Source organism: Podarcis gaigeae (assembly GCF_964106915.1).
Source record: "Podarcis gaigeae genome assembly, chromosome: 6".
Lineage (NCBI taxonomy): Eukaryota > Metazoa > Chordata > Lepidosauria > Squamata > Lacertidae > Podarcis > Podarcis gaigeae.
In genome coordinates this window covers 44730396-44745458 of record NC_139682.1, presented here as the reverse complement: position 1 = coordinate 44745458, position 15063 = coordinate 44730396, and the positions used below count along the sequence as shown (strand labels likewise).

General features: G+C 39.8%; 1 protein-coding gene across 1 annotated transcript in view; it reads left to right on the top strand.

Moving 5' to 3' along the window:
* Nucleotides 1–15063, top strand: part of BLTP3A (bridge-like lipid transfer protein family member 3A) — a 54844-nt gene that overhangs the window by 9738 nt on the left and 30043 nt on the right. Inside the window, exons 2-5 of the mRNA XM_083744903.1 lie at nucleotides 7942–8104; nucleotides 10395–10433; nucleotides 12013–12104; nucleotides 14019–14208. Coding sequence (XP_083601029.1) covers nucleotides 7942–8104; nucleotides 10395–10433; nucleotides 12013–12104; nucleotides 14019–14208 — 484 coding nt within the window. The remainder of the gene's footprint in view (nucleotides 1–7941; nucleotides 8105–10394; nucleotides 10434–12012; nucleotides 12105–14018; nucleotides 14209–15063) is intronic.

Genomic DNA, 15063 nt, shown 5'->3' with positions numbered 1-15063 from the left:
TACTTATGCACACTTTTTGCTTGGTTTGTACGCTTTATTCATTTGTTTTCTTACGTTTTATTAGATCAGCTAATGGGAGGGGACACATAAATGCTCAATATAGAATACTTTTTATTCAGCAAAAATTGAGAGTGTTTTATCTGTTTGTCATGCAGTATCTCCCCTGAACCTATATTTGAATGGAACTTGCATGTATAAGCAAGTCATAACATTACATTATTGATTCAAAGTGGGACCCACTCCATTAGTTTGAACGTGGAGGAAAGGAACAGACCAAAATCATTGCTGTTGGTCAAGAACTTCTCCATGCAAGAAAATAGACCAAGATAGATTTAACTACTGTATGTTGTTCTGAAGTGAGGTACCATGAACTCTCACAATCTAGTACAGTAAGCCCACAACTTATGCATTTTTAAACTTGTGCGTATTCAGCTTTACATGTGTGGCCAAGGAAGGAAGGAAGGAAGGAAGGAAGGAAGGAAGGAAGGAGAGGGGGCAGGGTTCTGGGAAAAGGACTTTGGCAATCCCACCTGTCATTGAACCCAATGTGTTTTGACCACATGCGATTTTGGCTTTAGGTGTGATCAAGTTTCAGGCTTACTGTATTAATAAGAGCATCCTGATGGTAGTGGGCAGTACTTCTCTGTTCTTCAGTGCTGTTTCCTAATTGAACTGTTTGCTGCACAAGTACACTAGCAGCCCAAGTTCTTAACATGTGGTTTCCCTCCTTAAACTCTGCCTTTTTATATTCTCTCTCTCTCTCTCTCTCTCTCTCTCTCTCTCTCTGTGAGTGTGTGTACTAGAGTGTCATCCAAGCTGCTATTTTTTATTTTTTGTAGAATAGATGTTTGGTACTCGCTCAGTTCTATTTCTTTTCCAAACAGAGCTATTTTTAGTTCTCTGATGCCTTCCCAAGATCATCTTATTACTGAATCTGAAGCTACTCTGCAATACTCCTTAAATGTTTGTCAGTGTTCAGAAATCATTGATCTTTTCTTCAACCCCTGATTGATTTTGAGCTAAAGCAAAGGAACTCTTGGCTTTTAAGACTATGGATTTGCCTAAGCGTCATTCATAATTTTGCGGTGTATATTCCAAGGCTCTTATTACCGGTAAATAGCTAAATGTGTCTGGTAGTAAATCTGCCTCGTTGGATATATAAACACTTCCAAAAAGTAAATTCAAAGAATTACAGCTCTACCTGCCACACACATATTAAAATTCCCACCATGGTCTGCATTTAATTCATAAATATGAAGACTTTTCAGCATCTTAGTATTATTAATCATCTCATTTGGGTACTGTCCTCTTTTTAAGGAGGTCAACATAGCTGTCATGAGGTTCCTTGCAACCCCTTGAGACTGACTTAGCTGAGTACAAGTGGAAAATGTATCTTTTTTTATATACTATGAAAATCTAGTTAGGTTAATCTTAGATAAATGACATATGGGAAGTTTCCAAATGGGAGTTTAATTTGCAAATGTGTTGTTTTGGCAACAGTTTTTTGTATTTTTAAATTATTGAATTTCTCCCTGGATGCGTAAATCCATACAAGATTGGGGGAAATATGGGTTGATTTTTTGATGCCAAAAGTATCATGTGGGTGCTGAAGGAAACTGATATGCCTGAGGAGCACTGAACACAATAAACACTGCTATGGAAGTACTGCAAGTCACAAAATAAAGCAAATATCCAATATCTGGCAACCAAAATGATTTATGTCTGTTAAGTAAGGTAACCAGGAAATATTACAAAGTGTCCAGATTTTTAAAAACTACGTATGTATGCATTTATTTATTTTATACACCTCCCTCTTGCAAAACACCAGAGTGCAATACAACAACATAAAAGCAATGCAAAGCAGTCATTTAAATAACTGGCTACTCAAGGAACATTTTATTATTTACTTTATTTCATAAAAAATTTACACCACTTGGTTGTAAAAACAACAACAAACAAACATCGAAGTGATGTACAAAAAAGATAAAATAAAACTGTCACTAAGAATTAAGAGCAATAATTTAAGACCTTTGAATAGTTAAAATAACAATAAACGAAGCAGATTAAAACTCACATCAACTTCTAAATATCTCTGTAGGCTTGTCTAAACAAAAATGTTTTAGCAGGCGCCAAATAGGCAGGGAGTTCCAAAGTGTAGATGCTGCCACACTAAAAGATCGAGGAAGACGGAGCAAAGAGAAATTTTCTCAAAAGAGGCTTCTACCTCTCCCCCAGTGCCATTTCATAAAAACAGTTATGCTGCCACTGCTGAATCACAATAGTACCACAGCAGCAGCATAGGGAAGCCACTTCAATTGATATCTATGTAGGCTGTGTGTAGCAAACAACTCTTCTTTACCCTCAATTTTTTCGATAGCTGACCTAAAGGAGATTATAGAACGCTAGAATGTTATTTGATATTTATCATAAATGACCACATGCGAAAAATTTTTTGGAATGGATATTGAATTTGAAATTCAAGGTGTTCAGACATGAACTTCAATTTTAAAGTGTACATAAAAATGTAGACTCCTTACATCAGTAAGGATTTTTAAGAAAACACAGAAATAGGTTTAGCATTTCAAAAGTCCACTGTGTAAATGGCTTCAATTCCAATAGCAGATCCCACATATATACGGAAGCCACCACTCAAGTTACTTCTAAATAGTGAGGTCCAGTAATAGAATTGTCAAAAAAGATGAATGTATAGAGAACACACTGGGCTGTTTGCCAGGTTCTGTTTCTTGATCTGTTTCTGGCTTGAATAGGTTGTTGCTGATGACAAGTAGCAATTTCAGATTGCGATGCCTGTAAATAAGAGCAGTTCTTTACCTGAAATTTCTTTTTTCTTTTTTTATTAATGAAGTTTCATTAATAGGGTAACCATCTTCCATAATCGGATGTTACAGTGAACAAGTCCTGTATCACTCTCATAGGTCAAGAAAAGCTAATCCATTAGAATTAGCAGTCTTGCTTAGTCATTTGTAAGAGTTAAGCCGTCCAGCAGAAGCCTTAGAGTGCCACTCAAACCAAGACCCATTGGAACAACACTGCCACTGCTGAGTCTACAGCTCCACCGGGCCATATGTCTAAATTTTCTCAGCAAATTTGCCGTTTATCTAAAAAAAAGCTCACCAGCGTTCGGGTTTTCCTTAAAAAAAAAGTGTAACAATTTTGGGGTGTTATGTACACATAATGCTAAGCCAAACTATGGCTTAATGTGATCCCAGATAGGAGATTGTGGTGGCTAAACTCTCCCCGGTACTCCTGCTGCTGCTGCTGCTATGCTGTCCAGGGCTAAGAACTCAGGCTGTGGTTTGTCGCCTTCAGACAAATCATGAGCCTGTGCTTGGTTGACATGATAAACCCAAAACATGGTTTAGCACTAGGTAGTGCAGCTGCAGTCAGACTAGGAATTAAGTGCAGTGGTTACAGTCTTCTCTCTGGGAACCCATGTGTTCATGCTAAGCCATGGCATGGCTAAATATTACATGCAAACTGGGTTTAATTAATGAGGGTATGTGATATACTCCATATTCTCCAGCGTCTCCTGTTCTAGTTTCCTATTGGTAATTTCCCTACAGTTCCACACTTCAAATCTAAAAGGAAAATCTATTTTGGACAGGCTACAGGGAACTATTTGCTTCCTGTCTACTTTGTGAGCCTGAGAAACTAACAGACAGCCAAGTTGCCCTCCTTCCTCTCAATTGTTAAATTAGCATTTCTGTCTGTTGCCCGCAGAAACAGATGATGTGAGCTGGAACAAGTTACTTTTCTCACCTCTCATTTTGTATATACTGTGATAACATTAGAAAATGTTACTTAGCCTGGCTGCCCTTGGCTGTTTGAGGAAGGGTGATCTCTTGTTTGCCACAGGAGCAGCCACACATTAATGCAAATATGTCTATCTCTTTTTGTGAACTCAAGATATTTTTAGGTGTGTTGCAGAGTTCATTGTTACTGTTGCACTGCAGAATGGCATGAAAGTCATGGCTCTGGGAATATAACATGGTTTCACTGTTCACTGATATTATTGTTGCTTCAATCCATCAACCTCTGATGGATGATTTAGAAGGATTGGGTCCGGCATCACTTTCGCTGTGCTTGTGTGCCAGTATCCATACTCAGCAGAGTTACATCTCAACGCAGCTCCTTCCTTGGTAGTGTCTTTGGGGTTGGAGGTACACACAGTAGGCAATTAACACTTATGGATGCCATAAAGATTCAGTCAAGTGTAGAACTTTACTTGACATGCATAAAAGTGTATTGGTAGCAAATATATACAGACATTCACCACTGCCATGGTCAAGGCATGCTTAGAGTCCAGCAAGAGTCCAAGACTCTCTGTTTCTCTCACCACAAGACACAAGCAAGAGACTCACAAGTTATACAGAACCATTGGTATCAATACTTCCTGTCACACTGCATGTCCAAAGAACAGTTCCCACAGAAAATGTCCTTGCATAGACAAAACAATCTCAGCCTTCTGCTGCTTTTTCCTACAGCTGGTAGCACCTGCCTGAAAGTGCAAGAAAAGGTATTGCAAGAAAAAGGTATTAACTAGTACAAGGAATGTGAGCAGCTACTGATGTGGACTGTGCTTCCTGCGGTGCTCCTGTTAGTATCTAGCCTGGGATTTGCATTAGCAGAGATAGATGAGGCTTCACAGTGTCTATGTGTAGCATGCAAGCATCAGGCACTCTGAATCAGCATGCCTAACAACAAAAAAAATCCCAACCACCTAGAAGCCAACTTGTATATTTGTTATACATTAAGGAGATCAGGAAAGTAGCCGATTCCTATGAGCAATGTAATGTGTGAAGATGGCAACTCTTGCAGTACTGTGGCAGCCACTTTTGTGGACAAGGAAATACATATTCAGCCACCCCTTTCATGGAAGTTCCTGCTGTAGTACTGAAGAGTATCTGCCTAATTATACTGCTCGTATGATTAGATCATTGTCTATGCTACTAAATGCATATAGAGAGGCCAGTGGGATGTATGAATTAGCCATAAATTGGGTTCACCACCAGGTTCTCAGCTGTCTGTTCAGCATCTGTTTCTTGCAGAGTCACAGCCAAACCTGGAACTGATTCTACTTGCAACCAGAATAGCCCTTGTTCACTCTTCTTTTCCCTGCTGAGTTTCTGGCAGAGTTTTGCTGAAGTCTGTCTTTGTGAAAGGCACAATGAAGTAGTGCTTTTTCAGGCAAAGGGAAATGAGAGAACCACAGGGCGTGATTAACACTGGAATCTAATCTTACTCTTGCCAACAATGGGGTCTTTTCTTCTCCACCTGCTGGGCTGCTGTGAAGAATTATAATTAGTAAAGAGGAATGTGTGTGAAATGCTTTTGGGTTTTCAGTAATTAGCAAATTATCAGGCGGATAATCTCGATGAATTGGGATCCAGAAAGGATGAAGATACATTATCACACAGTTTCAGTTCAGATTGTTTCTTGTTGAGAACATTTTTCTATGGAGCTAGGTCCTTTGGAGAGAGGAATGGGCAGGATAACTTGATCTGTTTTTCCCTTGACAGTCCCTGTGGCCTGTGGCCACACTGAGAGACCTGGTTACAGCCTTATTGCACCAACCCAGAGTGATGTTGAATCATGTTAATGTTATGTGCTTTAAATAGAACTAATTTTTTGCAGAGTGATATAGTACTCTACTAGTTGCAGATTAGATACAGCCTAGGGATTCGTGTGTCTAGAGAGAAATAAAGGCTTAAATTGTTCTCTCATGGCCCTATTCAGATCTTCATTGTATACATCAAGGAGAAAACAACCCCAGCCACTGCTACCTCATTGAATATAACTAATTAAATCAGGCACTCTGAATCAGTAAAAGCTTGACCACCTCAGGAGTGTATGCTAATTTCTCTTCCTTGAATTTCCAGTTTTAGCAAAAAGACACAACTCATGTGCATGGTAGATTATTAGTCCATTAGTATCCTCTTCCTTGTGTTGGGGAGAAGGACCGCTCAGTGGTAAAGCACATCTTTTGCATGCAAAAGTCCCCAGGTTCAATTCCTGGTATCTCCTGATATGACTGGAAAAGACTTCTGTCTGAACATTGGAGAGTTGCTGCCAAATAGTCCAGTCCAGAGGTAGGCAGAAGGTAGATCAGGGTCCACTGGTAGATCTCTAGGTGATTTTCAGTAGATCAGCAAGTGCTTCTGATTTCCAGTTGTCTGAAAATAGCAACAACTAAAATGCTTTCACTTTCTAAATTAGGCTGATGGTGTGGGGGCCCTTGGCCTAGCTTTGCTAAAGCAATGCCTACATATATCTGCCCAACTGAGCCACCATTTTGCACCTGGCTCCAGTTGATAGATCTCAGGGTTTCTGCTGTTAAAAAAAAAAGTACATCCCACACGTCAGAGGTCTGCTCACCCCTAGTGTAGACATTGTTGAGGTAGATGACAAATGGTTTGATGCTGTATAAAGAAACTTCCGGGGGGGGCATGGTTAAGAGAATAAGAGCAAGATAAAGTTAAGTTGTGCATTCCTTCGTACTCCCTCCCAAGGTTTGCTTTAACCTGGGTATAATTTTTACTGTGCATCAGTACTAACCAGGATTGTGGCTAATCAGGATTGCCCTTGAGTTGAATAACCACTTCAAGCCCTGGTTCTAGATCTGATTACAGCAGCAATCCTGGCTACTGTTAATTTGTGATGCAGATGTAATGTTACACTGCCGAGGGTGGGAGAATGTGAGCTTGCAGAACATTCATGATATCCCTGTCATGCTAAGCAAATCAGGAATGTTACATCTATATCAGGCCAGAGGAAGAAAGTGAAAACATACACTAGCAAATTTCTGTCACTGTGTATCTGAACTTGGTGTTTTCACCCCTCCTCATAATGTTCCCAGTATCAACAAGAGCTGGGAGTTTTCTGGGATTGGGCAATTCTAAGAGATAGTTTTGGTATGAGTGATCCACAAGGGAGAGGGTATCAGGCAACCCTGCACAATCCCACAGCAAGCTTGCTGTCAACCTCAGATTGTGATAAACTCCTTTCTTTTTGCTGCTTAAGTCCTGCCTCATGCTAAATGGTTGCTTACAGAAAGCTTGTGGTAACTTCACATTATGGTGACGATATAGGGAAAATATCTGAACAAACATTAATTATGCAGTGTAATATTTCTGAATAGGGAACACACAATTAACTGGGTTTGAAAAAGTACAGCAATTCTCTTTTGCAGTGGATAACAAGGAGATGGCTGGTGTAAGTTACTTGAAAGGACAGGACAAGATTTTCCAGCATAGAGGAAAAGAGGTTCACAGCTGAGCCTAAGTATATTAACTCATAAATGGGCAGAGAATTGCAGCCAGGGATTAAAAGGGCTGAGTATCAAAAGAGAAGTCCCAAGTATAAATTTAAAAGAAATGCATTTCATAGTTTCACTGCCATCTTTGCTTTCCCACTGCTTGATGTATTCATACCAAAGTCTATTCTACTTTCCATTCCACTCCATTCTTCTACCTGTCATTTTACCCTGAAAGGCTTTACAGTTTTTATTCAGCATTAGAACTATCCTCAGTCATCATATTGACTCTAATATCTGAGACCTACTCGGCAGGCAAGTGTACTGAAATATATATGTGTTTTCTAGGAGGAGGAATTAACAGCTAATAATTATAGTTACTAGCAACAAGAGAACTTAATATGCTCCAGCAGAATTTTATCCAGATAAATGTTGCTGTCTGTATTATTTTTTGCAGCATTTTAAATGTAAGACGGATCTTAAAATGTTCATATTTCTCACTATATAATCTTGCAAAGGAGGACACTGCAAGAAGTAGACAATTTCATGACATAATTCTTACTTTACAACAAGAATTATGGTGAATGAGCTGAAACTGAGATGAAAGGTTGCTCTGTCCACTGATCCATGCAAGCTTTAGCTTTTTCTCTTTTTCCCCTTGGCAACAGGTTTACAAAGAACCTCTCTCCTGATAAGATCAACCTGAGCACACTCAAAGGACAGGGGCAGCTGACTAACCTTGAACTAGATGAAGAAGTCCTGCAGAATGTATTGGAATTGCCCACCTGGCTTGCCATTACTCGGGTCTTTTGTAACAAGGCTTCCATCAGGGTGAGTTAAATTATCAGCAAAAGCTTTTGCAGTACTGAAAGTATTTCCTGTCCTGACTACATGCCATTCTTCCTACTTTCGTACTAAACAAGTGCAATCCTCACTCCAAGCTGCTCTGGCTTTGTACCCAAATCGCTAATCTTCCCATACATGTGCTATGAAATCTGCTCCAATAACTGGCACAAGAGGATCAAGTTCTGAACCAAGAGACGCTGCAGAAATTACAAGCAGACTGGTTAAATTCAGTTTTAAATTGATTGTTCTGTTTCATCTGAATTTGTTCTGTTTATATGCATAATTGCAAGGATTGTATTTAGTAGTTGCAATTGAACATTTACACACAGAGCGCAATGTTCTCCTCTTGAAAATGTTGCCCCAAGCTCTTTTTGAAGCAGGAAATTGATTTTTCAGTTGATGTAAGCGAGTAATCGTTTAAGCTCCATAAGGATTACCCACAGTGACACAAACCCTGTGCAAAATGGTTTAGGAGATTGTTAATAAAAAGTGCAGCTTTGATTTGAACTGTTCCCAGAGTAATGACCCCATCGGCTCCTTTGCCTTCTTTGTTTAATACTCAGAGCTGCTTTTCATATTACTGCTTTTTGATAGAGATGTTAATACTTGCAACATTTTAGGAACATTTTATCGGCTGAAACACCAGAAATGTCTGTTCCTTCTCAGTACATGTATGGAGAAACCACTGGAGAGTTGAAATTACTGATCCTCCTTTTGCCAATACATTTTAATTTTTTCTGACATATGTATTAATATGCTTGTTGATAAATTAACATGAGAAGCAGCCCTTGCAAGAAATGCAAAGCAAACACAATAAGGGAGTGGACTGTTTGTTATACTCCCAAATATGAGACTGTATAACTAATGCAAACAGCAAGATTTCTCATGTGTAACATGACTCAGGATTTGATCTGCGTGCGCATTGGCAAGCTTGGTTATGAAAAATGTAACAGGCCCAATCTTTTTCAGGTTAATGGAAGGTTACATAAAAAACAGAAATTACAGAAACCAGCGAGGTGAAGGTTTCGTTTCATTGTCTCTAGAAAGACCATCTCATACTTCAGGGTCTCGGTACTGGATAAAAGATAGCTGGAAAAGGGGCTTTGTAGCAATTCACTAACATTTAACAGTATTCCAGGTTTTGAATAAGGGTTATGAGGAGCTCATTACAGTAATTACAGTCATACCTCGGGTTGAATGTGCTTTGGGTTGAGCGTGTTTGAGTTGCGCTCCGCGGCAACCTGGAAGTAACGGAGCGGGTTACTTCCGGGGTTTGCCGCTCGCGCATGCGCAGATGCTCAAAATGACGTCACGTGCATGCGCGGAAGCAGCAAAACGTAACCTACGCAGGCGCACCATCGCGTCTTACGTTGCTTTCAGGATGCGAACAGGGCTCCGGAACGGATCCCATTGGCATCCCAAGGTACCACTGTACATTGAGTTGGATACAAATATGAAGTTAACATAACAATTATGCAAGGGGGATAACTGATTGTGGAATCCTCAGATGCTCTGGAGTAGGGGTAGGCAACCTAAGGCCCATGAGCCAGATGCAGCCCAATCGCCTTCTCAATCTGGCCCACGGACGGTCCAGGAATCAGCATGTTTTTACAGGAATAGAATGTTTCCTTTTATTTAAAATGCATCTCTGGGTTATTTGTGGGGTCTGTCTGGTGTTTTTACATGAGTAGACTGTGTGCTTTTGTTAAAATGCATCTCTGGGTTATTTGTGGGGCATAGGAATTTGTTCATCCCCCCCCCCCAAAAGAAAATAGTCTGGCTCACCACATGGTCTGAGGGACGCTAGACTGGCCCACTGCTGAAAAAGGTTGCTGACCCCTGCAATCTGGAGGGTCTTCCAATTCCCTGGAGCCTCCTTTCATGGGTATGGGAGATTACAGAGAGGTGGAACTGGTAACTTTCCTACATGGGTGGAAATGCCTTTGGCTGGTGCAGCGGGATCTTTGGATCCAAGCCATTGTTTCCTGTTTGGCTGTATATTGTACTTGGGCATCTGATAAAGTAGGCATGAAGGTTCATGACACAATAAATCTAAAGACCCAAAGCACTCTTTGTTCTTTATCAAATGTCTTCTGCATGCAAGGGTACAAGAAATAGTATTGTCCTCAAACAGCTTGTATTTCCATAGAGCTGCTTTTACAGTGTCACTTTTCAGAGCAGCAGTTTGCTGGAACTGATCTTATTACTGTCACCCTGAATCTATTTAGCCCTTGAGACAGTTTGTGTTTATTTTACATCTGCTTTCTTGTTACAGATCCAGTGGACAAAGCTGAAGACTCACCCAATCTGTCTGGTAATGGCCTTGCTTACCTGTTAGTGAGAACTTGTAACTCTAGATTGTTTCAGAAAAAGAGAGAGCCTGTGTTTTCAATGCTGGAACTTAAGGCTATATACTTCTGCTGTTGATCAAATTGGTGGCAGCATAGGGCTATTTCCCTTATTGCAACTTTCATTGAGAGATATAGTCCTGTATAATTCCAATGTTTAAAATTAAAATGTGGGAAGGAAAGAACTGATACCTAACCCACTAGTGAAATAAACTTTCCATATACGCATTTCGTTGTATATTAGCTATTTTTTATATTATAATGTTCCTTCTTGCCATTTACTAGTTGCTTCCAAGGCAAACATCTAGTTTTGATTCAGTTGTGATTCATTGTGTTAAGTCACTTCTGAGATTATTGCCTTACCTGTGTACACTCAAAAATTATACACAAATGCACAGTTTTGTGTTTTTTAGAGTAGTGACTTGTGAGAATGAAATAATTTTTTTAGCGTGGTTGTAATAGGCTAAGTAAAGGTCTTTTCTTTTCAGATCTAACACAAAAATGTCTTTTGTATTATAATTTTTATTTTTATTTTGTGAGCAGCAGCTAATTGGCCCTTTTGAGGGGATGAGAATACTGCTTGGATTTTTAGGGACATTTGACACACGTGGACAATATGTCAGTTCCTTACCTAGAAATGTCTGTCATATAGAAATGTTGCAATGTGTAAAGTAGACATAAATTTGCCCTGAATCTAGGCATACGTTTTAATATATTTTAGTATTTAACTTTTGTATGTTTTATAGTACAGTTGTGATTCCCCCCCCCCCTTGATTTTACTATTTTATATTTTGTAAATCACTTTGATTGCTTTTAAAATAATCAAGCAGTGTATACATTTTATGAAATAAACTAAATACAATCAATTATGGTGGAACTATATGTTTTCTTGCAGACAAGTGTTCTCTAATTTGCCTTTTCTGGAATAAAGTAATGGTGGGAGTTGTCAACATATACAAGGGTAAATAACTGAGTAGGAAGAAAAGGTATTTAATCCCACTTGTTTGCCTATACTTGACTGGAGATTCTCCCAATCTCAAAGCTGTTTTCCCCCTAGCTGAACTTACTTACAGTTTCAAAGCTTGAGTAGGCAGGATATAAAATAAAAATAGTAGTAATAATAATTATATTAAAGGGTGGTAGCCACCTAAGGCTTACTCAAAAGTTTATTTCAATGGGTCTCATGATAATTTACCAATATTAATACACTTTTATAAAGGACTATATAGACTTGGGAAGCATATGAAAGAAAGAAGAAAAATATGGAACAACATCCAAAACAGAGAACAGCCAAGTAGATCATACAGAAGACATTGCTGTGTAAATAATTGTATAAGAAGATTTGCCCTAGGAAGGTTTTGATACTTGAAACCTATTGGGTTTACCAGGCTTGTTTGCCTAGCCTCTCATTTGTGCTAGTAATTAATCCTGCAGTTTCAGAAGGAGCCTGAATATCTTAAACCCAAACCTTTAGGATAGCTAATGAACACTTCTTTCTTAGGTAACTATACTTTTCCATGTCTTGTTTCCTTGCTATGTTCACAGTTGTTGGATAAAGTTGAAGTGGAGATGCGAACATGTGAAGAGCCCCGGCCACCCAATGGACAGTCTCCTATTGCCCTTGCTTCAGGACAAAGGTTAATATTGCTTGTAACCAACATTTGTCATTGCAGTGTTTTATGTTACTTCTGCTTTCCCTGTTTAAATGATGTGTTGGGTTTGACTTTGTAATCAAGTTTTCTACTTTTCAATTCCTGCTGCTTGAGATTTTACTGAAAATCTGGACACTTACGTTGAGCCTGTACGACAGAATACAGAGCCTGACTTCTGTATTGACAAATAAAGTATTATACATTTAGACTCCAAACCACAACAAATTCTGCTTTTATATGGTTTTGGTGTAATAGCAACCCTCCTGTGAGTCTTGTGTAGTTTTTCCTTGATCCTTTTCTTTCTTTCACAAAATGCAACCAGGGAGGCTACATTCTTTTGCACAAACCTGGGGAAATGATTCTTAACCTTTCCCCTGCTTAATAATTCCACTAAGAAAAATTACAGGGTTTTTTCTTTTTCTTCTTTGCACTGTAGGATCTAGATGGGGGACCTATTTATTTATTTATTTATTTTGCAGGCTGGACGTTCCTTACCCCCTGCTACAACATTTCTGGCTTCTCTGCTGGATGTGACTCTGTAAATGAGTATTTTTGTTAATGTGGAAAGAATTATGTGGCACTATACATATTGTACACAGGTCCATAGCTGTCAACTTTTCCATTTTCTTGTGAGAAATCCTATTCAGAATAAGGGAATTTCCCTTTTAAAAATGGGAAAAGTTGACAGCTATGCACAGGTCCCACTTACTGAAGACAATGGAAATTGTTTGTCGGGCAAGCATTCACATAATGAGTCCATAATTTCCATTGATTCTTATGGGAACATTTCTAATTGGGGATGTGTCTCTTTCCCCTCTCTCCATGGTTTCTTCTTGAAATGGTTGCAGCCAACCAGCTAAAGTAAGACAAAGAAAATATTGACTTCAGAGAAGTCTCTCCTGTTCCCCAATTTGTCTGATCTCTCCTGCTCTTTGATTTGTCTGATCTCACTACCTCCATCCCTCCCTGCATGGTTTTTATCTGAAAATGGCTGCTACCAACCAACAAAGCCCAACAAGCAAGGAAATAAGGAAGCAGGAAAACTCCAGATGTTTGGATATCTGAATCTGCAGAGTATATAGTAAAGTTTAGGAATAATTTTTTTATGTTTGGATAAGTGAATTTTCAGGGTAGGCAGATAGTGGAACCTGCATGTATACTCTGTTTAATTAGTTGCAGCCACCAGAGTGGTACAGACAGGGTGGCATTGCTTACCTGGATTCTGAATGTGATATGCTGCTTCCAGTAACTGAGAAGGAGTGTGGTGCAGTGGCAAGAGCCCATGCTGCCCCAGCAACTGCTTCATGTTGTTTCATGTTGTTAATGATAAATAGTAAGGCGTGCGGGTGGCGCTGTGGTCTAAACCACTGAGCCTCTTGGGCTTGCCAATCAGAAACTTGACAGTTCGAATCCGCACAATGGGGTGAGCTCCTGTTGCTCTGCCCCAACTCCTGCCTATCTAGCAGTTCGAAAGCTCACCAATGCAAGTAGATAAATAGGTACCACTGTGGCGGGAAGGTAAACAGTGTTTCTGTGCGCTCTGGTTTCCATTACGGTGTTCCATTGCACCAAATATAACTTGCTCCTCTTTGTTTATTACTGTAGGATCATAATTGCTCATGAGTGTTTCAGTTTATAAATTGAATTCAATTACTGAATACATTATAATATCCTGAAACATCAGAATTTCACATTCATGAGCAGAGAGACATTTCATTACTACATTTCATTACTTGATACTGAAGAAGGGTTGGAGAGTATAAGCACGGAGGTCACATCTAGCTTGTGAATCTGCTGTGTTTAATACCAGCCTAGCAGAAACTTGCCTTGTAACAATGTTATGTCATGCTGCAATGATCAGATTTCCTGCCCTTTTAAAAGCCCTTTCCCTCCTTACAGTGAATATGGCTTTGCTGAGAAGGTAGTAGAGGGTATGTTTATTGCTGTCAATTCCATCACCATCAAGATCCACTCCAAGGCCTTCCATGCTTCTTTTGAACTGTGGCAGCTTCAAGGATACAGTGTCAACCCCAACTGGCAGCAAAGTGACCTCCGCTTCACCCGCATCACTGATCCAAACAGGGGAGAGGTAAGACCCTAATTAAATAGTCTCTTATTTGAAATCTCTTCTGCTGACTCACAAGGATTTGCAATACAGTGATACTTCAGGTTAAGTACTTAATTCGTTCTGGAGGTCTGTTCTTAACCTGAAACTGTTCTTAACCTGAAGCACCACTTTAGCTAATGGGGCCTCCTGCTGCTGCCACACCGCCGGAGCACAATTTCTGTTCTCATCCTGAAGCAAAGTTCTTAACCTGAAGCATTATTTCTGGGTTAGCGGAGTCTGTAACCTGAAGCGTATGTAACCTGAGGTACCATGTATAGACATTCAATGACACCCCCACGCCCCCCTTTAATAATCTGCTACCTATCCAGCTGGTTACAGCAACCTTCTTTGAAGCTATACTTTCAAGGGGTTTGAATCTAAACCAGCTTCCCACGCACTGAGAAAGCGAACCTTCACACACTAAGAAAGCAGGGAACTACCTAGTGCTGCCAATCATGTTGGGGGTTTCCTGTCTGTGCTTATTTCTGCTGGCAGGGAGCCCTGTTTGCAAAGGAGTAATTGGGAGCTCATCTTAACCTTCTGGTTGTCATGTATGGGGCAGGTGGACATGGTTTGTGGGAAACAGCTTTGTGGCTCAAAATGCAACCTGTGCCAGGCCTAATTAGACCCAAAGGATAGAGGATGCCCTAAGGCTGCTGTTGGCCGCATCTCATTCTGAAACAAGGTGGAATGCTGAAGAGTTCTATTGTTTCCCCTAGAGTGCAATCACTCATTTTCTTCCTGTTTCAGTAAAGTATGTTTCCTAATTTGCTACAATACATTGTATCCATCTTTAAAAGTTCAGCATTCTTCCCTTTTTGTCTTTGTGCTCTCTCC